Source organism: Moschus berezovskii, chromosome 27 (genome assembly GCF_049115385.1).
Source record: "Moschus berezovskii isolate FMDL1 chromosome 27, NW_MosBer_1.0, whole genome shotgun sequence".
In the NCBI taxonomy this organism is placed as follows: Eukaryota; Metazoa; Chordata; class Mammalia; order Artiodactyla; family Moschidae; genus Moschus; species Moschus berezovskii.
The window spans coordinates 39,457,357-39,481,623 of record NC_142486.1 but is presented as its reverse complement, the minus strand read 5'-3'; the positions used below and the strand labels follow the sequence as shown (position 1 = coordinate 39,481,623).

The following is a 24,267-nucleotide window of genomic DNA, read 5'->3' as shown; positions in this document are numbered from 1 at the left end:
TGTGAGCTCCCTACCCGCCGACCTGAGGAAGTGGAACGTTAGCGTGACCACGGAGGGAGGGGCGTAATGTTTCAAGGAAGAAGGAGAGCAAGCAGATGAGGAGAATCCGGTACCCGAAGAGTATCGGTACTGAAATGTGGGTTCGGCCGGCATTGTCCCATGGGTCCTAAACTTCGGTCGAGCTGGGGTGAGGTCTCTGAGTGGCCAGGAGTACGGGTTCTAGTCTTGACCTGTGTCTTGGGTGGACTGCGAGGCGGTGGAATGTAAATGGGGTATCATCTGCGTGGGCAGAGTTCAGGTCGGCGTAGGCGGGATTGCTGATATGTCCGAAGTATTCTAGGGGCATTGTGCCCGGGAGATGCAGCCCCCCCGACCCAGATTGAGCTCAGAGCCACAACGGGCCTCAAGCGGCAGTAGAGCCATCCGATTGCTTCGAGGGACATTGTAGGCCACCTAATACTTCACAATCGCTCTGCCGCATTACCACATATATCCTCTTTACTGGCACTGGGTGCAGTGGTGTAGGGGTTTGGTATTAGAAATTTGAGCTCCTTCCGCAGCTCTGCACTAATTGCTTGTGACCTTTTGGCTTGTATATCAATATAGCTTTGCCTTCCCCAGGTGAAAAAAGCTCAGAATATCTCTCTTCAGAGGGCAGTTTCAAAGAAGTTTTCAGTTTACAAAAGTGTTTGCAAAAACATGGATGATATTATCTTCATAGAAAATTCTGAGTACATCTCAATATATTTTCTTGGGAGGATGCACCTATCTCTTTTGTTCATATTCCAGTCTCTAGATCTTAGTCAGGAGGTCACATAACCACACATAGCTCAAAGGAGGCAAGGAAGCTAGTAGTACTCTGGCAGCCCACACCCAGCTAAAAAGCACAAGTTATATTACAGTTGACAGAGAGGGAGGAAGCAGATATTGGAGACAGCTGGCAGTAAGTGCCATGGAGATATATTGAAAATGTAAAAAGATGAATGGAAATGGATGGGAAGACATGAAGATGTTCATTGAAGAATTACAGTAGAGAAAAATTGGAAATGACCTAATTTTAAGTATTTTTCCTCTTTTGCAGGAGGAAACATTGCAGCCAATTAAGATGTTATGTAGACGTTTTTGATAACATGAGGAAATGTTTCCAATTGAGTTTAAAAATGTGATACCAAGTTGTGCATAAAATGCTATCATAATTAAAAATGTATTGAGGGACTTCCCTGGTGGTCCAGTGGTTAAGACTCCACACTCCCAAAGCAGGGGCCCCAGGTTAAATAAATATTTTATTTTGAAAAAAGACTGTTTCCCTTCCTCTTATAACCTGCTTACCAAGTTTCTGGTTATCGATCTAGTTTCCCAGGAACACTAAGAGAAGAGGTGTCAGGAGCAGGAGTAGGAGCATTCCAGTGACTCTTAACTATCAAAAAGTAAGCCAGAATTTGGTTTAAACCTCACTCTTCTGTGAGTCTGATGGGTAAGCCCAGTCTCAGGGTACACTGACAGAAAAATGGAGAATCAGATCCTCCCAATATACTGTCCAGACCCTGTTAGTCCAGGCTAAGTGACTCTGTCTCAGTTTTAATTGCAGAAATCAGTATCATCCTTTGTCATACAAGTATACACTTGCATCATTTTACAGCCAAAGGAATTTTTTTTTTTGGAAGCAATTTACTTGATTCCTGGTTGTACTGTCTTTGATCCATGCAAATTTTCCCCCTTCACTTATTTTACAATACAAATGTGATAAACTCTTTGCTTCTTTACACTTACATGTATCCAGAGAGTTGTGGGGGCTTCTTTGTTGGTTTTTTGTTGTGGTGGTGGTAGTTGTATTTTGGCCATGCCACCCAGCTTGCGGAATTCTAGTTCCCAGACCAAGGATTGAACCCAGAGAAATCACCAAGTCCCAGTCACTGGATCACCAGAAATTCCGTAGAGAGATTGTTTGCCCATGTAGATCTATTTTATGGATTTTTCTCTTTTCATTGTGGTTTATTACAGAATATTGAATATATTTCCCAATGGTATACAGTAGGACCTTGTTGTTTATTTATTTTATATATAGTAGTTTGTATTTGCTAATCCCAGACTCTTAATTTATTCCTCCACCACTCCCTTTCTCCTTTGGTAATATATGCCCAAGACTAGGATTGCTGGATCGTATGACAACTCTATTTTTAGTTTTCTAAGGAGCCTCCATATTGTTCTCCATAATGGCTGCATAATTTACATTCCTACCAACACTGTAGGAGGTTCTGCTTTTCTACACACGCTCTCCAACATTTGTTATTTGCTTGAGGTGAACAGCTGGCTCACTTGAGAAGACCCTGATGCTTGGAAAGATTGAAGGCAAAAGGAGAAGGGGGAAGCAGAGGATGATGTGGTTAGATAGCATCACTGACTCAGTGGACATGAATCTGAGCAAATTCCAGGGTGAAGGACAGGGAAGCCTGATGTGCTGCAGTCCAAAGATCTGGACACGACTTAGCGACTGAACAACGACAGTTAACAAGACTTCAAATTGTGTAGTTGATTTACAATGTTGTGTTAATTTCAGGTATACATCACAGTGGTTGAGTTATACATATTTTGAATCTTTTTCAGGTTCTTTACGCATATAGGCTATTACAAAATACTGAGTAGAGTTTCCTGTGCTATACAGTAGGTCCTTGTTGGTCTGTCGATGGACATTTAGGTTGCTTCCTGTCTTGGCTATTGTAAACAGTGCTGCAGTGAACATTGAGCTGCATGTATCTTTTCTTTTTAAATTAATTATTATCAGAGTATAGTTGCTTTACAATGTTGTGTGGTTTCTACTGCACAGCAAAATGAATCAGCTATACATACATACATATATCCTCTCTTTTTTGGCTTTCTTTTCCATGTAGGTCACCCACAGAGCACTGAATAGAATTCCCTGAGCTATACACTGTTCTCATTAGTTACGTATTTTATACACAGTATCAATAGTGTATATATGGCAATCCCAGTCTCCCAGTTCATCCTACCTCCCATCCCCCTTGGTGTCCATACATTTATTTTCTACATCTGTGCCTCTATTTCTGTTTTGCAAATAAGATTATCTGTACCATTTTTCTAGGTTCTCTATATATACATTAATATATGCTGTTTGTCTCTTTCTGACTTACTTACAATCTCTAGGTCCAGTCACATCTCTACAGATGACCCAATTTCATTCCATTTTATGGCTGAATAATATTCCAATGTATATATGGTACACATCTTCTTTATCCATTTCTCTGGTTTTTAAATTTTATTTTTATTTACTTTTGGTTGTGCTGGGTCTTCATTGCCTATGCGCAGGCTTTCTCTAGTTGCAGTGATCAGGGTCTACTCTTCGTCACAGAGCATGAGATTCTCATTGCAGTGGCTTCTCTTGTTGCAGAGCACAGGCTCCAGTTGCCTGGGCTTCTGTGGTTGCAGCACAGGCACACGAGTTGCAGCTCGCAGGCTCAGTAGTTGTGGCACATGGGCTTAGTTGCTCCATGGAATGTGGAATCTTCCCAGACCAGGGATCAAACCCATGTCCCCTGCATTGGCAGGCCAATTCTTAACCAGTGGACAACTAGGGAAGTTTTATCCATTCCTTTGTTGATGAACATTTAGGTTGCTTTCATGTCCTGACAATTATAAATAGTGCTACAATGAACATTTGGGTGCATGTATCTTGTCGAAGTAAGGTTTTCTCTTGATACATGCCTAGAAGTGCAATTGCTGGCTTTTTATTTGTAGATTTTTTAATGAGGGTCATTCTGACCTGTGTAAGATTGTACCTTGTAGTTTTGATTTGCCTTTCTCTAATAATTAGCAGAGTTGAGCATCTTTTCATGTGCCTATTGGCCATCTGTATGTCTTCTTTGGAAAAATGTCTGTTTAGATCTTCTCCCCCATTTGATTGGGTTGTTTTTGTTGTTGTTGAGTTGTATGAGCTGTTTGTATATTTAAATTTTTTTTTTTAATTTAGGCTGTGCTGGGACTTAGTTGTGGCATGTGGGGTCTTCAGTTGTGGCATGCAGGATCTAGTTCCCTGACCAGGGATGGAACCTGTGCCCCCTGCATTGGGAACATGGAGTCTCAGTCACTGGGCCACCAGGGAAGTCCCTGTTTGTAAATTTTTTTAAATTAAGCCCTTGTCAGTCACATGATTTAAAAATATTTCCTCCTAGTTGTCTTTTCATTTTGTTTATGGTTTCCTTTGCTGTGCAAAAACGTGTACGCTTGATTAGGTCCCATTTTTAATTTTTGCTTCTATTTCTATTGCCTTGGGAGACTGACCTAAGAAAATATTGCTACGATGTATGTCAGGGAATGTTTTGCTTATGATCTCGTCTAGGAGTTTTGTGTCTTATATTTAAGACTTTAAGCCATTTTGAGTTTATCTTTGTGTATAGTGTAAAGGTGTGTTCTAACTTCATTGATATATACGCTGCTGTCCAACTTTCCCAACACCACTTGCTGACGAGACTGTTTTTTCTCCGTTGTATATTCTTGCCTCTGTGTTGAAGATTAACTGACCATAGTTTATTTCCGAGCTTTCTGTTCTGTTCCATTGATCCATGTGTCTGTTTTTGTGCAAATACTACACTGTTTTGATTACTGTTGCTGGGAGGATTATGTCTCCAGCTTTGTTCTTTTCCCCCAGGGTTGCTTTGGTAATTGTGGGTCTTTTATGATTCCATATAAATTTTAGGAATACTTTTTCTAATTTTATGAAAAATATCACAGTTAATTAAACAATAGGGATTGCATTAAATCCATAGATTGCTTTGAGTAGCCTGAGCATTTTAACATTAATTCTTCTAATCCAAGAGCGTGGGATCTCTTTCCGTTTATTTGAATAATCTTCAATTTCCTTTATCATTATTTTATAGTTCTCAACATCTAAGCCTTTTACTTCCTTAGATTTATTCCTAAATATTTTTGGGGGGGGCAGTTTCAAAAGGGATTTTTTATTTTGCTCTCCCTTTCATTGTTGGTGTGAAGAAATGCAGTGGATTTCTGTATGATCCATGCAAATGTTAATAAACCCATCAGAACCATGAGTCAGAGCAATCCGCTTCACCTCAAGCCAGTCTCCTGGAGCCTTTCTCCTCTCCTGGGAGTGCTCCAAGGGTAGTCCATTGTCCTCTCAGGCAAAGCAGATGCTGGTCAACAAGCTGTCTGTAGAACTTGCCATGAAGTGGCTTGTTCATGATGTGTTTCTGGGATCCTGAAAAAATGTTTTTGAGGTCTACCTGGAAAGTCTGGTTTTGGAAACCCAATTGTTTTCCTTGGTGTCAGGAAGGTTGTGATCCAGGAGGATGCATCATAGTTTTATTTGTTTATTCATTTATTTATTTTGGCTTGTGCATGGGCATTGAGCAGGACTTCTCTAGTTGGGGTGCGAGGGAGCTTCTCTTGCTGTGGAGCTTGGGCTCTAGAGTGTGTGGACTCAGTAGTTGCTGCTCTCGAGCTTAGTTACCCCACAGCATGTGGGATCTTAGTTCCCCGATTAGGGACTGAAGCCTCATCCCCTGCATTGGAAGGCAGATTCTTCTTCATTTTTTGTCTTTATTTTTGGAGGCAGAGTCGTAACCACTGGACCACTAGGGAAGTCCCAGTGCATCATGGCTTTAAATGAATCTGGAACTGAAAAGCACATTTTGTTTTTAAATTTACATTCAGTAACTAAATTGAAGGAGAGAATGATCATCATAAAGCCAGTGGTCTCTTAGATCACGTGGAAGAAATATCTCAAAACATACCAAAAACAGAGAAAAAGAAACCAGGAAGGCAGAGACTTAAGAGGACCAATCCATGTTGAGCTCAGTGCCAATCAGATTTCCCTGAGCCAGTTCCTGTGGTCAGGGGATGCCCCTTCCTGCCTGTGGTCTCTTAAGGTCTGAGCCTGCATTTTAAGTACGCCCAGGTGATGCTAATACTGCTGGACCACAAGACAGCACTTTGAGTAGCAAGAACTTCGGCAGGGTTTGCCTCTCCTGTGTAACTGAAAGGGCTTACCACTGTCTCCACATTCTGTTGATAGGAACCTGATGGAAGGCAAGAGAAAGGATGAGGAAAATAAGCAATTTTCCTTTAAAAAAATATTTATTTATTTTTAGCTGTGCTGGGTCTTCGTTGCTGCACACAGGCTTCCTCTAGTTGTGGGGAGTGGGGCTTCTCATTGCGGTGGCTTCTCTTGTTGTGGAGGATGGGTTCTAGGGTGCTCGGGCTTCAGTAGTTGCAGCACGTGGGCTTAGTTACCCTGCGGCATGTGGGATCTTCCCTGAGCAGGGATCAAACCCATGTCCCCTGCATTGGCAGGTGGATTCTTAACCATTGGACCACCAAGAAAGTCCTAAACTAGCAATTTTTCTTTTTTAAAATCTCATCTTTTTAATTTAAAAATTTCAAACCTCTGAATATTTGAAAGAATAACGCAGTAAACGCCTATGTACTTTTCACCTAGCATCACCAGTTATTAATATTTAAACAATTTCCTCTTAAGGACATGCTTGAGAACCTAAGTTGCTCACATCACTTCCACTGTTGCTCACTGGTAAAAACTTTGGCATGTGGTTTCATCTTGCTGCAAAGGAGGCTAAGAAGTACAAGCTTAACTTGTTAGCTCTTTGCCTGCTAAAGGGGCTACTGTTCTACTACTACATGAGGATGTGATTAAGCAGTTGTTTTTAAAAAAGAAAGGAGAGGACGGACTTCCCTAGCAGTGCAGTAGTTAAACTTCGCCCTCCAATGCAGAAGGTAAAGGTTTAGTCCCTGGTGGAGGAGCTAAAGCTGCAACTGCAATGCTTTGGCCACCTCATGCAACGAGTTGACTCACTGGAAAAGATTCTGATGCTGGGAAAGGTTGGGGGCGGGAGGAGAAGGGGACGACGGAGAATGAGATGGCTGGATGGCATCACCGACTCTGTGGACATGAGTTTGAGTGAACTCCGGGAGTTGGTGATGGACAGGGAGGCCTGGCGTGCTCTGATTCATGGGGTCGCGGAGAGTCAGACACGACTGAGCAACTGAACTGAACTGAGGAGCTAAGATCCCACAGGCCTCCCAGCCAAAAACCCAAATAGTAAAAAAAAAAAAAAAACCAAAACAAGCAATATTGTAACAAGTTCAGTAAAGACTTTAAAAAAATGGTCTACATTAGGAAAAAAGAAAAGGAGGAGGAGGAGGAAGACTGGATACTAGGGGACAATTACTCTGACACCCTGACTTGCTGGATCTTGCAATCAGTTCCCACTTCAAAGTGAATTTTTGGAAAGACTGCAGCTAAATTTGCAGCCCATCTCTAGAAAATGTGTAGGACTTCCAAGTATGCATTTTATACCCTCCTCAATCTTGATTGTTCTATCCTAAAGTTTTCTTTTTTTTTTTACAAGTTTTATTATATTAAAGTTTATAGTTATTTTAAACTTTATATTAAAGTTTTTTTAACAAGTTTGATTATAAGTTAATAGATACACTAAAGTTCTTTTACGAGTTTGATTATAAGTTAATAGTGACACACTAAATATATAGAATGCTTGAAATGCCCTGAATGGACCAAAACACATTTACCACAGCATCTTTGCTTACAACAGCATGTTTGCTGTAGTTTTAACTCTACAGAGTTGTAAATTGTATTATATTTTCATTTTGTCCATAATTTTTCAGCTTTTAAAATAGGAACTTAGAAACTGTTACAAAAAGAAAATATAAATATTATATAAGCTGCTTTACACAAAGCAAGATTCCACCAGCCACTAACATCTTATTGTGTAGACAATAGACTTTCTGGGTTGTTACATATCCCCTTGTTACACTACTCTTGATCTATTTACACCCCTTACCTTTCAGACTTCTACTAATCTCTTTAGGTTCCTTTTTCATTGTCAAAATGTTAAAGAATATGCATTTAATAAGATAGTGTGATTTTAGACTGTTTTAATCTGTCATAATGTCTATTTGCTTGGGTGTGAATTAGGTCCTTTGAGGGTTGATCATTTTAGCCTTCTTATTCCATCCTTTGGCTATATTACCAGTGAAAGGTATTTGAAGGCAAAGGATATATATCTCCTTTAAAGTTAACATCAGATTTTGCTCAACACAAGTCCCTTAGTAACAAAGTTAGAGTTAGGTTTTGTGATGTAGACCAGGGGTCCCCAATCTGCAGGATCTAATGCTTGATGATGTCAAGTAAAGCTGATGTAATAATAATAGCAATAAAGTAAAAATATGCTTGAATCACCCCAAAACCATCCCCCCATCCCTGGTACGTGGAACAACTGTCTAACATAAAAACCGGTTCCTGGTGCCAAATGGGGTGGGGACCGATGAGGAGACCCTCCTTCAACTTGAGGGCAACTGACACCCCTGCCCCTGTGCCCCCCGCTCCCTGCCCACTTTACACGGCAGACACTGGACTCCGGCTGCCGCGGACGTCCGGCGCTGAGCCGGGTGGTGCTGCCTTCCAGCCACCGTTGGTTACCCGATCACGCTTCCCTAGCTGGAAGCCCCGTCAGACGCTGCGGATGGAAAAGCTCCAGCCCCAAACCACACGAGAGGACCGCTGGCCGGGAAGTGGAGGGCTGCGAGCCTCAGCGCTCAGCCCAAGAACCCAAGCCCGCCGGCTACCGACCGGACCGCGCCCCCAGCGTCCACGACCGCTGGGCTCGGGCCCCGAGGGTCGGCCCGACCTGTCCAGCCCCTCTGCCGGCTCTCAGAGCCTCTAGCAGACGCGCCCCCTGGAGGACCGTCCACTGCTCCACCGCCGACGTCACAGCTTCTCTTGTGTACAACTTTCCCGGGTGTCCGGCTTCGCGCGAGGCCCGCCAGCTCTTAAGATGGCGGCGTCGGCGTCGCTGGGTGCCGCCCCACGTGGACGCCGCTGGCCAATGGGCTTCCGCCTGTGCCGCCGGGCCGGCGCGGCAGGCGGAAGTGCCTCGGGCCGCCGCCTCCGTCCCGGCTGCGGCCCCTGCCGGTTACATAACTGGTTGCGGGCTCCGCGCGGCCCCACTTCCTGGCTCCCTGCGAACCAAGGATGCATTGAGCCCTAGAACGCCGTCTGCTGTCGTCGGCTCCCGCCCGAGGTGAGGCATCCCGGGGCTCGGGCCTGCGGCGGAGCGCCAGGCCTGGCCAAAGGCGGGCGTCAAAGGAGGCAGGGGAGCAGTTCCGGCCTGGGGCAGCAGCGCAGTCGCGGGGTCCTGCCGGGGTGCAGGGGGCCCGAGGCGGCCCAGGCGGGGCATGAGACGGCCCGTCGGTTCGAGGGAGGCCGGGGCTCGGCCCCCGCCAGCGGGCGCCCAGACATCTCCGCGGGGTTTCGGGGCGATCACAGAGCTCCGTTTCTCGGGGCGAGGAGGGGGCCGAGGCCCCAGGCTCGGGGCGCCCCAGGGGTACGATCCCGATCCTTTTGCTTGGGCTGCCTCCGTGCCAGGCCTCGGGACGAGCTGGCGGGGAGATTTGGAAGCAGAGGGCAGCCTGCCCCTTGCTGCCCGCCGGGCCTCGGGGGGGGTGCCGGGCCCGTCCTTTCACAGTTCAGCGATTTGCCGCCTCGCCGGGCCCCACCGCTGCTTTGGTACTTGTTGCATGGGTTGTAGTTATTTGGCGACTTTTTTTGCCCTACCTTGAACTCTTGAAATCCTGGGACTCTTTCTCGGTCGTCTCCACTTCTTACTCGTGAAGCTGTACATTTTTGTTAAGACAGCTCAATTCCTTACGTTTTGGGGTAGTTTAAAGGTTGGCCATGCAGACCCTTGCACCACCTCTGACCTCTGCTCCGTCGATTGGGCACTTCCCACGGAACAGAGATTGGAATCTGTAGTCTCTGTGGTTTGTTCCCCCGGTAAGATTTTCGGGGAGACTGAGCGCCTTCCCTGGACCACTAACAACGGATATCTGTATGCTCAGGGAGTGATGGACCCCAGGGTCTGGGGATGAGAGGAGGAGTTACTCTGCCATAAACGTGGCCATTGGCTGCTTCCTTGGTCTGCTTTAACTCTGCCCAGTCCTTCAGCCATACTATTTTGTTCCGTTTCTCTTGAAGGTAAAGGATAACAGCCCTACAGCCCTTTGGTCCCTGGAATGGTTGTAATCAGAGTCAGAGCTGAAGAGAACTTTGCTGGGTGCAGATATTTTTCTGGAGCACAGAAGGCAGAAAACTTAATGTTAACGCTTAACTGCGGAGAAGGCAATGGCAAGCCACTCCAGTACTCTTGCCTGGAAAATCCCATGGATGGAGGAGCCTGGTAGGCTGCAGTCCGTGGGGTCGCTGGGAGTCGGACACGACTGAGCGACTTCACTTTCACTTTCCACTTTCATGCATTGGAGAAGGAAATGGCAACCCACTCCAGTGTTCTTGCCTGGAGAATCCCAGGGATGGGGGATCCTGGTGGGCTTCTGTCTATGGGATCACACAGAGTCGGACACGACTGAAGTGACTTAGAAGCAGCAGCAGCAGCAGCAACGCTTAACTGACTTAACTGGGAAAGTCAGTATGACTGCAGGTCAGCGGTAGAAATACCACATTCTGTGAAGCACTTTGTATGTACAGGTGAGTGTTAGAAGTCCTTTGGCCAACAGTACTGGCTTGTGAGGCAGGGAGAAGGGGAGTCTCAGAAAGCACTGAATTAAAAGGGGGCTGGAGCAAAACAAATCCTCTCTTCTTGCAAAAATCCCTGGATTGCTTTAAGCATAGAAGTCCCTGTCTTTTAACAAGTGGTCACGACTGGGCATGCCATAGGTTTTCCTCTCCCCTGTTGTTGGAGTTTGTGTGTCAGAATTAAAGTGCACATTGGCCCTTTGTGCCTGGGTTCCTCCTTTGGGCCACAGGTTGCTGAAGTTCCATCTCACTGTTTCCAGAAGTGCTGGATTTCTATGAAGATGGTTAAAACCTGTAAGTAACAGAGTCAGTGCATGGTGTGGTGTTCACAGGCCAAAATAAAAAATACACACACTACTTTAAAAGGTCTGTGTGTGTGTCTTACCTTTAGCCTCTCCGCACTGTCAGCTTACAGTGATTTTATCACCATGTTTATTTTAACCGCACCCACTCTCAGGCTTCAGATATGACCTGTTGATGTTGCTTGGCAACTTGGCCTCTGCCTGTGTTGGAAGAAAATTCCTGGATGTTAGGAGATTTGAGACCTGAAGACACTAGAAAGAAGGGTGGGGCCGTCATTGCTCTCCTGGTGCTCTGCCCCGCAGACTGTCCCAGCCTCAGTGGACTGGCTAGCAGCAGTTTGTCTTCTAGCAGCTGAGATGTGTTTAGACCAGGTGGACTCACCATCCTTACCTGGCAGCAGCCACAGGTATTCAGAGCTCCGAGTTTGGGGCAGTGCGGATCTCTGCCAAAATGCCCCGAGGTCTCTGCTCGCTGCTGACAGCTCTCCTACCTGAACGGAAAGCTGGCTGCTTGTCAGCTGCCAAGTCTTCTCTTAAATGGAGGTTCCTCTCTCTCCACATCTTCGCCTCCACCACCTCCTCCCCTGACTTCTCTTTCTGGAAGAAACTCACAGAGTCCTCCTAGCTCTCCCACCTCAGTTCCTCGTTTGCAGAAATGAAGATTGGGATCTAGATCCTGCATCCTGCTTCCATCCAAGAGCAGCGCTTTCGAGTAAAACACTGATCTGCAAAGTGATGCTGGAACTCCTGGGTCTCTTTCTGGCCAAGTTCGAAGGTTGAATTTCATTCAACAAATGTTTCTAAGTGTCTTTGATAATTCTGGGATCAGACCTGCTTTCCGAAATATGATGATTTTAGCGTGACTTCTGATTGAGGCTGGCTGGCAGGCCAGTTCAGGGTTCCCTGAAGCCCAGTGCTGATTAAAGAGAAGTTAAAGAGAGACCTGTGTGTTTGAAAACCCAGTAAGCACATGCATAGTAGGGTTGACACTCTGCTCTGAAGCTGAAGTGTTTCCTCGGTGCCTCTGGAGTGATGGGAGGACATCTGAACAGGGAGCCAGGGCTTCTGCACATACTGGTTTGGGGTCTGTGTCAGCACTTGAACCAGTACTCCATTGAGTGTTGCTCTGCAGAGGCTGGCTGACATGTGACGGTCACCTCGAGGTGCCCACAAGCGGAGCCTGGATGGCCAGGGTGTTACTTCACATGAGGGCCAGTCAGTCCCTAGTCCCATCCTGAGGGCCTCTCATACTCCCATCTCCTCACTGAGGCTGACTTCCTACTCAGGCAGGGCCAACATTTGGAATATCGATGATGAGAGCCACCTATGAGTGTGACCATGTAGAGACCTTAAAATGCCTCTTCCAGTTAATAGACCCTCTCAGTGTCAACGTTTAAGGTCCATACCCGGGAAATAACCCAGCTCTTGTGCACTGATGCCAGAGATAAACATTCTAATAATATTCACAGTTGTAGGGACTTTCTTGACGGTCCTGGGGTTAAGATTCCAAGCTTCCAATGCAGGGGGCGTGGGTTCGATCCCTGGTCCGGGAACTAAGATCCCATATGCCACATAGCCAAATTAAAAAAGATTTGCATTTGTAAAGAAGCAGAGGAACTGATTGGGGAAAAGGATTCAGAACAAATGTTTGTCCGCTTGCTTCCACAGGAAGACCAGAGAAAACAGACCACATTGAAATAAATTCTTCCAGTTCTGTTTCTTGTTGTTATTACACAGTAAATTGTGTTCCTCTATTTTGTTTCCTGCATCCCTTAAATAGGGCAGCAAAGTATTTGGGCAGAAAAGTAGTGAAATTTGAGCCCATCTTAAAAATAACTGAGAAGAAAGCAATTATTTTTATCAAATCATCTCTGGGTAATTGTCCCTTAGCTGCTGAAATGATTTTTATCTGGACAGTGTTACTGCAACAATATTTCCATAGTTCCCGTATCACTTAGTTGTTTGCTCCTTACTAACAATTTATTTCTTTTTAGATGCTTCCTTGTGACTCTAGTTGTAAACTATTCAGAAGGTCTTGCTAGCCAGATATTTGCTGCTGTTTCTACTCTTAGCTTCAAATTACAGTATTGCTTCTCTTCTGACCTCCTGTGTTTAACTTTTTTGTGGAAATGTTCAGAAACATACAGAAAAGTACTCTGCTTGACATTTGGTCACGCTATTATGTACGAGTGAGACCTGCACCTCAGAAGCCCCCTCGGGCCACATACCTAGTAAGCCCTCTCCTATTTAAAAAGTTTGCTTTCTAGTAGGAAGTTCAAGAATCTATTAACCTTCATTTTACTGAGGACAAAGTGAGGAGGGGGCTTTTGAGTTTTTGCTTCATATTGCGTGTTGATTCCTATTTTACCACAAACAAAGTTTTAAACAACATTTAACAAATGGGGGATGTTGTTTTTTAAGCCTTTTTTGTGTTTTTTAGATGGTTGTCCTGAAGCCTTTAAATATTTTTAAAATTGATTTTTATATGGCCACTGAATTTTCTTTGTAATGATTGCACAGGAACTCTAAAATATTTTTCTTACCCACAACTGCCTCCTCTTTGCTTCATTACAAGTGTGGGTCTGTGTTTATAATGTTTATTTCTGGCATCAGTGCATAAATACCGTGCTATTCCAAGGGTATGGGACTTAAACTTTGGCACTGAGAGTCTATTTTGGGGCAAAATGAATAACCATTCTACTTATAATTTGAAGAGACATTATAAAATTCCCAAGTTGTTACAATTAAAAACACATTATTGTAACATAAAAAAATGTGTTCAGAATTTTCACATACCACCTGGAAGTCTTTTTTTTTTTCTGATAATAAAAACAAGCTCATTGTTTAAAAAAAAAACCTCAAATGAGGCAGAAGTGAGTGATGTAAAACAGACGTCTGCCTTAATTCCACAGGCAAATGCTGAGAGGAGGTTGAATTTCTTTTTAAAAATAATTTTTGTTATAAAAGTTAACTACATGGTCAAGTATTAATTTATACCGAGTTTGATCCACTTTCACATTTAATATCTGCTGGATTTTGAAGGATCTTAAATACAAGCCCAGGGACTCAGAGATTAAAAAGTCAAATGTAAAACAACAAAGCCCAGCAGAATCAGGTGGAAAAAGCACAGAAGTTCTGGAAAGGGCTTGTGGCGGGGGGGGGGGGGGGGGGGGGGGGAGGGGGGGGGCGGGGGCTGGTTTGCTGAAGGGGCGGTGGTGAGAGGCAGGCAGGGTTTCTGAACCCGAGACCGCCATGGCTGTGCTTTTTCCAGCAGTGTCCATTTCAGCCCCAGACCCGGGCAGTGCTGAGGGTGCTCATCTCTCTTCTTCTCATCCTCAAGAATCTGGTGACGGTCCGAGTTTAAAGTGTGGGTCCCACACGTTCACTAGTCCCTGGAAGAGAACTTGGCACCTGGCAGTCATGGCCACCGTTTGCAGAGGGCTTACTTCTACCCGTCTGGCAGGCACACGTCCTGTGAGGACTCCGGTCCCCGCTTCACAGCCCTGCCGGGACCCAGGGCCCACACGTGGCAGGGGAGCCGGACAGTGCATGTGCACCCGGATGTGTGTGGCCTCGAAGCCTTGCCTTTCCCTTGGACTCCACTGCTGTGAGAAATACTGTGAGCCAGTGATCCCTGTTGGTTTTGCCGGGGAGGGCATGAGCTGACGCACACAGGATGGTTCAGGACTCTGTTTCTCTCCTGGAACTCTTGATTCAAGGAGGTGGATCAAATAGTCAAGGAAAACACCTTGAGTGATCTCAAAGGGATCTCCTGCCTTCTCCTGAGGCCTTGGGAGGGGCGCGTTCCTCCCCCCTAACCCTGCCCCACAGGTGTGTTAACCCCTCCCTGCCCAGCCTGCTGGATGACATTCTTTGTGTTCACTGATGTGCTGTTTGCCTCGGAATTCCTCAAGCAAAGGAAGCGTTTCTGAGAGTATTTAGGTAAAAGAGCAAGAAAACACACCTTCCCCGCCCCCTCCAGCCCCGCCAGTGATCAGAGATGTCCGTCTCAGCTCTTAACTGCTACCACAGTGTCTAGCGCGGGGCCTGGGTTTTCAGTACAACTTTGATAAATGAATGGATTCTGTTTGCGATGGGGGTGGTGGTCATAGAACCTCTGGCCCAGAGGGAAGCACCAGCTGGCCCCGGGGCTGCTCTGGACCACTGGTTGTTGTCTTGTTTTTAAGTCGAGGGATGGTTCACACGCTGCCCAGCCGGCAGATCTGAAGTGTGCAGGTGAACACGGTTGGTGACCCTGATGGACATGGGAACACTGTCGCCGGCCCCGCCAGTCATCCTGTGCCCCCCAGCTGCATTCTCATTGCTCTTACTGTCAGTTTCTTTAGCCAGTTTTAGAATATCACACAAATGGAATCCCCCACTGTTAACAGTTCGCGGGTAAAGAGATGTGTCTTCAATTGTGTGTGCGGAGCCTGTGGGCTCCCCTTGGGGCGTCGTGTGGTGGACTGTAAGAGGGAGGTGCTTTGAACCCGCAGTTGTGGGTGTTTGTGTCTTGTCTCCTGTAAATTATTCATATTTCTCCTCCTACTCTCAGGCTTTGAAAGGCTCCCAGGCTGCTATAGAGACAGTTCCCACCCCCCCACCCCCAGATGGCTGCTCACTTGAACAAAGGAGCTGAGCTGAATTGAGTGTTCATGGTTTCCCTCACTCCCTGCTCTGAGCCCTTCAGCCCATTTAACTGATGAGCAGGGTAGTGCCGTGTGTCCATCACTGGCTTATTTTTCCTTTTTTGCGCCATCCATCCTGAAGGCAAGAGCTTGGAATCTGTTGTTGGGTTTGTTGAGCCAGTAAGCCTGGTGCCTGCAGAATTTCACATTGGAGGGCCCTGGTGGCCTTTAACTCTGTGCTGTGGACGAGAATGCACTGATCTTTCCTGTGCTTTGTTTGTGAAGGGGCCCTGAGTGCAGGGACAGGCCAGGACGGTGCTCTGCCCCATGGGCATTGTGATGGTGCCAGGAAACCCCTCCTGAAACTAGAGCAATCCCATCCTGAGTCCCCAGGTTCCGAGTCCCCAGCACTTGGCAGCTGGAGGGTGGGATGGAGGATATGCCTGGGATGTTGGAGTTCACTCTGTCCTCTTGTTGGGCACGCGCAGTCCCTCGGGAAGTGGGATCTGGGAGTGCACGCCCAGGTGATCAGGCATCACCCCCAGCTACCGCATGGCGTCAACACAGGGACCCAAGAGGTCATTTCAGCCCAGAAGGAAGATGACTCTTGCAGACAGCCCACGGGGACGAGGTTTAGGGAAGGAGAAAGGACAGTTGGAGAGGTGAGCGGGCTGGCCCTTCATCGTCTTGGAGAATCCAATTTCTGTCCCTTCTAGAAATGCTCCACTCACCCACCCCCGAAGGCCAAGGGCAGGAGGCAGACCCAGCAAGCCCGGGGAGAACTCTTGCTGCAGGCCTGAACTGTGTCTTCGCCTGCACAGTGCGTCCCTGCTATCGTAGGATCTGTGTGTCTGTGTCTTTGTAGGGAAACGCACCGAAAGGTGGCCTGTGTGCCTGCGGCTCCAGCCCCCCGGGGCTCGGGACAATGGGCTGACTCGGGGGTTCTGCTCTGGTTCACCCGCCGCCTCTGTCCTCCATGAGTCTTCAGAGTCCTTGTCCCTTAAGCCCATAGGGCAGCACGTAGCAACAGGAGGTCAGTAGTGGGCTGAAGGTTCCAGGTGGACAAGCGGAGTCCCCACAGGTGTCAGATGTCAGTCTCCCGGCCTCCCCCAATGGCGGACCAGTGCTGCCCTCCGTTCCCCCTCCTCGAGCATCCCTTTCTCTCTGGCACGTGGGTGCCGGATTCTCCCTCCTCCACTCCTGTCAGTTGGGCTTGGGCAGATCAGGCACTATAATATACTACATTTCCCCTTAGTTAGATGTGACGTGTCTCTATTTTTAAATCAAGGCATCTAAAGAACGGCCTTTGAAAACATCCAAGTACTTTTAATAGGGATGTGAGAATCCACAAATAGCTGTGTGTCCTAGAGGCCAGTGTTCTTCGTGAACGCTGAACAGGGAAATCCTGCCCCTTTGGTCAAGAGCATTGTCACAAGGACACTAGGGTGAAAATGTGTAAATCCCAGGACGGGCAGGTTGCTCATTTATTATCAGTCTCTCCCTTTGCTATCACTCCTCAACCTTTAAAATGTTTTAAAACCAACTTTATTGAAGTTTAATATACATACAACAGAATATACCCAATGAGTTTAATACACGTGTATATACATTTGTGTGTGGAGCCACCACCGTCAAGATACAAAACGTTTCCGTCCCCTCGGGAAGTGCCCACCCCAGCCTCTTTGTAGTCAGCCCCCTGGTGCGGGTACCACAGGTCAAAGCCTTGCTTCCTGGTGCTCCTGGTGGTACCAGCTCCCCAGGTACCCTGAGTCTGCCTGTGGCTGCACGGGGTACCTGAGTCCCTGGCTCTGCAGCTGGGGTTGTCGGTCGCTGGCACTTGTCCTGCCAACTCCGGGGAGAGACTGCGGAGGGTGAGCCAACGCCTCCTGTCCTAGAGCTCCTCCTGTGGAGCTCAGAGCACCCCAGCTCTTGGTCGAGAACCTGGTGGGCACAGCCAGTGAGACACCTGGAGCTCTGCCAAGGGTGTGAGGGCAGGCACTCTTGTCACCCCGTTTCTCAGGCTGGCCTGTGCTCGTCAAACCCCAGACCAGCCTCCTGGAGCTGGTCTTCCAGGGAAGAGGAGGTCATGGCGTTTCCGGCAGCAGGAGGGCTCTGGCCTTGGGCACCCTTTGGCCTCTGGAATTTCCTGGGCCGTTGCGGTGCTCCCGCACAGAACCGTCATTTCCCCCACCCCAACCCCAACTTTTGTTAAGGAAAATTTCAAATACATAGCAGAATGGAATGTGTAAACAGTTGGTTCCTGTTTTATATAAACCTGCTGCTAGATGCAACTGCTAACAGCATTTTGTTGCATTTGCTTCCTAAGCAGTTGAAAAGATTTTGAGTTATTTAGTTTTAAACCTGATGATGCCTCGCTCTGAAGTATTTCAGCAGAGCATCTCTAAGACCGTCCACAGGAGCACTCCACCTTCCACGTCTGAGACAGTAACAGGTTCATAATCATTTCATAGTAAATTCATCATCTGGCGTCCAGCCCATATTTCAGTTTCTCCCAAATGTTGTTTGACTTCTTGTGTTTCCCGGAAGGAGTTTGCACATCATGTTTGGTTGTAGGTCTCCTTGTCTCTTTCAGTCTGCTTCTGTTTTTTTAATGACACTGAGTGTTTGAAGAGACCAGGCAGCTGTCATGTAGAATGCCACCCATTCTGTGTGTGTCAGATGTCATGGTGACTGTGTACCGGGTGGCCTGGAGGCTTGATCTGCTTCAGACCCAGCACGTTAGGCAGGGGCCCTGAGGGCTTTGTATATTTTACTGGCGGCACTGGCAGGCTGGCCTCCATCCCTGGGGTCCTGTGGCTGCAGGATCTCAGGGGGTGCGGGGCTCGGCTTTTCCTTGGCGACTGCTCGGTCCTCGGGGTGTAGGTGCTTCGTCAGAGCCCACGCTTGGCCCTCCTGTCTGGATTGAGCATAGCTTCCTGATTTAGTCGTTGCAATTTGTGGCCCCTGACTTGAACTTCCGGCATGTCTCGAAGTCTTTCGAAGTCTTTCTCTGTACATGAATCTTAATCTCCTGGATGGGGGAGGAGAAACAGCCCACCCTGTAAGTGCCACTCTAAATCCACCAGGTCCCTGGGGGCCCCCAGCCCAGGCCTGGGGCCGTTGAGCTCTGGGTCATAAGATGCCACTGACCCAGGCAGAGAGGCGGGGCCGTGTGCCCTCCCAGTGGAGGAACAGCGGGTGAGGGGAAGCGGGGTGGGTGTGGGCACTCAGTGTGCAGCTCAGTAGGGCTGAGAGGGGAGAGAATAGAGACCAGAGGCCGGCTGCCCTCCATGGGCTCAGGAGCGTCCCGGGTGAGCAGGGAAGGGGCCTCTGGGTATCCCCATCCTCCCAGGTCTTCTCTGCAGGGTGGGGTGTCTGTGATGACTGGTGCGGGAACACTCATGAGGGGAGAGGCCCTCCACCCGTGGGGCCACTGTGAGCCTCCCCATCCCGCCAGCCTTGCAGATTGCCTGAGGAGGTGGTTCCGGGGGGTGGGCCGCCCCCCTGACGCCCCTTCCCCTACAGGTGTGAATGACAGAGGCGGTGCCGTCCAGCGCGCTCAGCGAGGTCAGCCTGCGCCTCCTCTGCCACGATGACATAGACACCGTGAAGCACCTGTGCGGCGACTGGTTCCCCATCGAGTAAGTCCAGTGGGCCTGCAGCTGGGGATTGGGCCGGGGGTGGCCGGGGGTGGCCGGGGCCTGCGCGTGGAGTGCCGAAGCTGGGGGATCACTGTGTTGGTGCGTTGGTGACTGAGAGCCCTCTCACGTGTCGGGGCCCCAGGCCCTGCTCCCTGGCGCCCCTGGTCTCTCTGCACCTCACCGTGTTCTTGTACAAAGAGATCGGAAAGGGCCTTGCCAAGAATCTTCAGTTACAAAGACGCTTCATGCAGTGCTGCTTATGACATTCGGAAAGTCGAGAAGCAACATAAGTGTCCTAACAGAAAGGAATTGGTTTCCTACATCAGGGAATGTACATGCAGAAGTACAATATTATCCAGCCAGGGACAAAGAAATCTGTCCTTGAGGTTTGTATGTTTTTGTGTGTGTGAGATAGGAGGTGAAAAAAGCAGACTAGAAGCCAGAGTATACCACGATCCCTCTTTTATTTGAAAACATCTACAAGATAAAAGCTTAGGAGGAAATGTGCCATGTAGCAAATGTTTTTGGTAGTTCTTTGGGTGGATAATTACCAACTACAGGTTTTGTCTGGTTTTGCTTGTTTCTGTTGCCTTCATTTTCCTATGCTCGTAGAGTATTTATAGTGAGGAAAAATAGTACAAACTCTTAAAAATTGAAAATAAACAAGATCCTGCCAACGTCACATCTCTGTGAGTCTCAGCCTCAGACCTGTTGAAGCCGGTCGCCCACCCCTTACTTCCCTGATGGGAGTGTGCTGTGGGCTAGCAGTGGCTTCATAGAAAGTGAACCTCAGCCCAGCAGTTCCACCGCTGAACAGGAATCCAGCAAGTCTGTGGAGTAGACCCTGCTGAGGGTGACCTGAGGCAGGTGGAGCCTCACCGGCTGGAGTCTCTGTACCTCTGAGGAGCCCGGCCTTCCTGCCTCCTTGGAGATGGCTGGGCCCAGGAGGCCTCAGGTTCTAAAGACAGTGGACAGAACTGTAGTCCCTTTGGGCTGTGTGGTAGCAGCTCACTCCTGGCTGCTGTGCCAGCTTGACACTGCTGGTCAGAAGGTGAGACTGACAGGGACAGGAGAGGAGGCTGGGTGATGCTCAGCTTCTGTGGAACTTCCTGGCAGGGGCGGGGGGGCAGTGGCCTCTACAGAGCAGACCCGAGCAGAGCACTTCCCTTGGTCTCTGGTGGGGTCCGAGACCCTCCTCTGCTCTTGGTCCCAAGAAAGGAATCCTGGGCTAACCTAGCCCATCAGGAAACCACCCCTCACTCCCACCTGTCCAAGTCTCCTGGGTTGCAGCTGACTCTGCCTTTTCACCACTGCCTTGCTGCTCTGTTCCCTGCTGCCCTCGGGGCTCTTGTTGAGCAGCCCCAGCAGCTCTGGACACACCTTGCCCTTGTGTGCCCAAAACTCAAAGGCCACTCAGCAGTGAACGGTCCCGTCTGGACAGATAACGGCTATCAGAAGTTGCAACTCTGAGGGTGATGCACTTTGGTGGAGACTGGGTGATGGGCAGACCTGAGTGGTGGACGGAGCAGCCAAGGGTCCCCCGTGGTCCCATTGTCTGAAGCCCAGCGGTGGTTGGACCTGACCTTCGGCCGGTCCACCTGCGTTTGTCTCCTCCTCAGGTACCCAGACTCATGGTATCGTGATATCACCTCCAACAAGAAGTTCTTTTCCCTCGCCGCGACCTACAGGGGTGACATCGTGGGGATGATTGTAGCTGAAATTAAGAATCGGACCAAGATACACAAGGAGGTGAGTGTCTGCAGCGATGCCTCAGGGGCTGACACCTCTGGACGCTGCCTACTCTGTGCCCCGTCCTCTCGGGAGCCTGGACAGCGTGTGAGAGTCGTAGGTGGTTGGTTTCATTCTGTGTGTTTGTGATACAGTCATACATACATTAAGTTGCACTACCTGACCGTGGGCTTCACAGTGACCATTGTCGTGAAGTAGGGAGGAAGGTGAGCGGTACCCGGGCTTCCTGTGGCCTCGAGTCACAAGAGCTGGAAGGAGGGTTCCTCCCTGAGGCCACTGGCATGTCCACCTGCGTCCAGGTTAACTGTGGGGTGGAGGCTGGGGTGAGAACGGGCCGGGCCACCCCTGTCCAGCACCTGGGAGCCACTTAGCGAGCATGGGATGGGACACAGGCCGAATCACAAGTGCCCTTTCCAGTGAGGGAGCAAAAGCCACACACACGGCAGAGCCTCCTGGTTCTTTGTGAGGCAGAAGAACGTGAGAACCTGGTCCTGGTCAGAGGCGCGACTCTCCCAGGCGGTGGTCCATCTCTGGAACCAAGAGGCCGCGTGGGGTGTCATGTTGCTTAGCCGCCCCCGCCTGCCTCCCCCTGTACTCCAGGACCCCTTGGGACCGTGTGGGATCCTTCAGTTACAGCACCCGCGCCCCGTGGGGCTGCCTTGTCTCCTGGCACGTGGATTGACGTGGACTGAGGGCCCCCGGAGTGGCTCTTCTTCCCACCGTGACTGCTCTGGTCCGGCTTCGCTAACCCTCCCACCTGGTCTACCACCCGCCCCAAAAGAAGCAACTTTGCGTGTGCTGTGTTAGCAGCAGTTTCTCACAGAAGGGCCCACAGCCTGTCACTTCCATGAGGGTGGGGTGGTTCTCCATTGTCCCTTGTCCTAGGTTCTCCTGCCCCGGTGTCCCCCCAGGCACGTGTCCCGGAAGTCGGCCCAGGAGCTGTGCGTGTCCTGCAGTGGGACCGGGGCCTCCACTGCTGACCCAGCCGTCTCTGACTTTCTCTCTAGGACGGAGATATTCTGGCCTCCAGCTTCTCTGTGGACACACAGGTCGCTTACATCCTCAGCCTGGGAGTGGTGAAGGAGTTCAGGAAGCACGGGATAGGTAAGGGGGGGGCCGTAAGTCCCCCCAGCTCAGCCCTGCTCCCTGCCGACTCTCTCATAAGAACTGCTCAGTCTCTCTCTTGCTGTGTCCCTCGGCCCTCTGTCAGGGCCAGACCTGCACCCTTCCTTCGTTCCCTGCCCCCAACAAGTCTGCCGGCCCCACCTACTCTCTGTCTTCAGCCCGTCTTCTTTCCGCGTTTTGCTGGGTCTTTCTGCTGTGGCCTCCTTCCCAGACCTGGTGAGATCAGATGAATAACCCCTCCTGGGCATCCTCATTAGAGAATGGGCCCCTCTTACTGTGCCTCTCGCCGCACCCCCAGCTCACGTCCGGCCCTAAGGTTTTCCTGACTAAGAGTAGGAAGTGTAATTGAAGGCACAGTCCCAACCATGGTTTATCAGATGCCCGCCACCCTTGGGGGCCCTACTGCCTGCACAGCTCCAAACTCCCATCCCACACGGGCACGCGGCCAGCGAGCGTCAGGGTCTGCCCTTGTAACCCAGGCCCATCTGCTTCACGTTTTCCTGGGCTAAAAGGGCAGTGAGTTTTGCTGTAGGTCCAGCCCCTGGGAGGGACTGTGGCCGGCTCACGTCCTCGTCCTGGACATCCGAGCCTCGGCCAACAAGCCCCACCAGGGGGTCGGGTGTTAGGGACTCCGGCAGTGGGTGGCTCTGGGAGGTTGGCCTTTGCCTCACGCTCTCTTCCCCCCACTACCCCTTTCCTCTCACCCCTCAGGGTCCCTGTTACTTGAGAGTCTAAAGGATCACATATCCACCACTGCCCAGGACCACTGCAAAGCCATCTACCTGCACGTCCTTACCACCAACAACACAGCCATAAACTTTTACGAGAACAGAGACTTCAAGCAGCACCACTATCTCCCTTACTACTACTCCATCCGCGGGGTCCTCAAAGATGGTTTCACCTACGTCCTCTACATCAACGGCGGCCACCCCCCCTGGACCATCCTATATCCTTTCTCTCTCGGGGGTGGAGGCTTCCTAGTGGGGTCCGTGCACCGACTGATGGCACGGTTTCCTTCATGTGGCATCCCTGAGGCCAAGTTCATGGGACCCAAGTGATGTGGGCAGCTCTGACCACATCTTGACACAGGGTATGATGGTCTGGGTGTGGACGCTGGGAAAGTGGGTGCTCCCTGGACGGCAGCCTGGCCCATGATCCATGCGCCAAGTATCTACTGAGAGCCTCCTATTCGAGGTCGAGGGGGATACAGCAGTGACTGAGACAGACAGAAACCTCTACTCTAGTGCTGACGGGAGAAAACAAGCGCGGGAGGCGAAAAGAGTTGTTGATTTTGAACTCTGGAGTCAAACCTTCAGTATTGGGTGTGTGACCCAGCTGGCTTTCCCTGCCCTCCACCCTCCTCTTCAACCTTCCTCTTCAAGGGCCAATTCTCTCTGGCCCTTGACAGATGCGATGGAGGCCAGGAGACTTCCTGACAGTCACAGGGAGCGGCCCCCAAAATACTGTATGTGAGAGACAGAAGTTAAACGAATGAGTCCAGGTTTTATACATTTCACAGGGAAATAAACAGGAAAGCCTGCAGGCCTGGCTCACGTGAAGCGGGGGCGGGGAGGGGGGAGGCGCGCCTCTCTGTGGGCATCCACAGGGTCAGGACTGCGGACCCTCCTTGTAGAGACCCTGCATAGGGGCAACAGGAGCTCTTGCTCCGCCAGATCCCCCCCCACCGCACCCAGTCGCGTCTGGCCTCAGTCTGGGGTGTGAGTGTGTGGGGCTGCTCCCACAAGGTCCTGTTTCTTTGCACAGCAGAACACCCCCCCCATTTAATGGGGCTCCCAGCCCTGCAGAGGGCCACCCACAGGAGCGGTGTGTTGTGTGCAGGCAGCCCCTGCGGGTCACCATGCTGACCGAGTGGCCCAGGGCAGGCGGGCAGGCCCGGTGGAATCTTCCTTAACGGAGCTGTACGGACTACATCCAGCACCTGGGCTCCGCGCTAGCGAACCTGAGCCCCTGTTCCATCCCACACAGGATCTACCGCCAGGCCCAGAGCCTGCTCTGCAGCTTCCTGCCATGGTCAAGCATCTCCGCCAAGGGCAGCATCGAGTACAGCCGGACCATGTGACACCAGCCAGGCAGCCTCCGCCGGGCCCCACCCCCTGGCAGCTGGCGGACACCGCCTTCCTGGCCATCTGACTGCGGCTGTCCTCTGCAGAGGAACTGGCGGCCACCTGCCGGGCGCGTCAGCCCGCCCCAGCTGCAGGCCGGTGCTA

General features: G+C 49.8%; 1 protein-coding gene across 4 annotated transcripts; it reads left to right on the top strand.

The window, feature by feature from the left end:
* NAA60 (N-alpha-acetyltransferase 60, NatF catalytic subunit) lies at nucleotides 1–24,267 on the top strand. Of its 4 annotated transcripts, none has more exons than XM_055409336.2 (6): nucleotides 1–136; nucleotides 19,050–19,165; nucleotides 20,785–20,914; nucleotides 21,922–22,018; nucleotides 22,751–22,985; nucleotides 23,963–24,267. In XM_055409336.2, exons 2-6 carry the CDS (start codon nucleotides 19,056–19,058, stop codon nucleotides 24,117–24,119), a joined length of 729 nt encoding a protein of 242 aa, XP_055265311.1. In that variant the 5' UTR covers nucleotides 1–136; nucleotides 19,050–19,055; the 3' UTR covers nucleotides 24,120–24,267. The 4 variants fall into 4 exon arrangements, with proteins under 4 accessions (XP_055265311.1, XP_055265314.1, XP_055265312.1 ...); XM_055409339.2 differs by having other exon boundaries at nucleotides 104–126; XM_055409337.2 differs by lacking the exon at nucleotides 1–136 and adding an exon at nucleotides 166–187.

Coding starts and splice junctions, on each gene's coding strand:
- NAA60 (XM_055409336.2), top strand. CDS start 19,056: ATGACAGAGGCGGTGCCGTCCAGCGCGCTCAGCGAGGTCAGCCTGCGC. Junction 20,915..21,921: donor GGACCAAGATACACAAGGAG/GTGAGTGTCTGC, acceptor CTTTCTCTCTAG/GACGGAGATATTCTGGCCTC. Junction 22,986..23,962: donor CACCCCCCCTGGACCATCCT/ATATCCTTTCTC, acceptor ACGGAGCTGTAC/GGACTACATCCAGCACCTGG.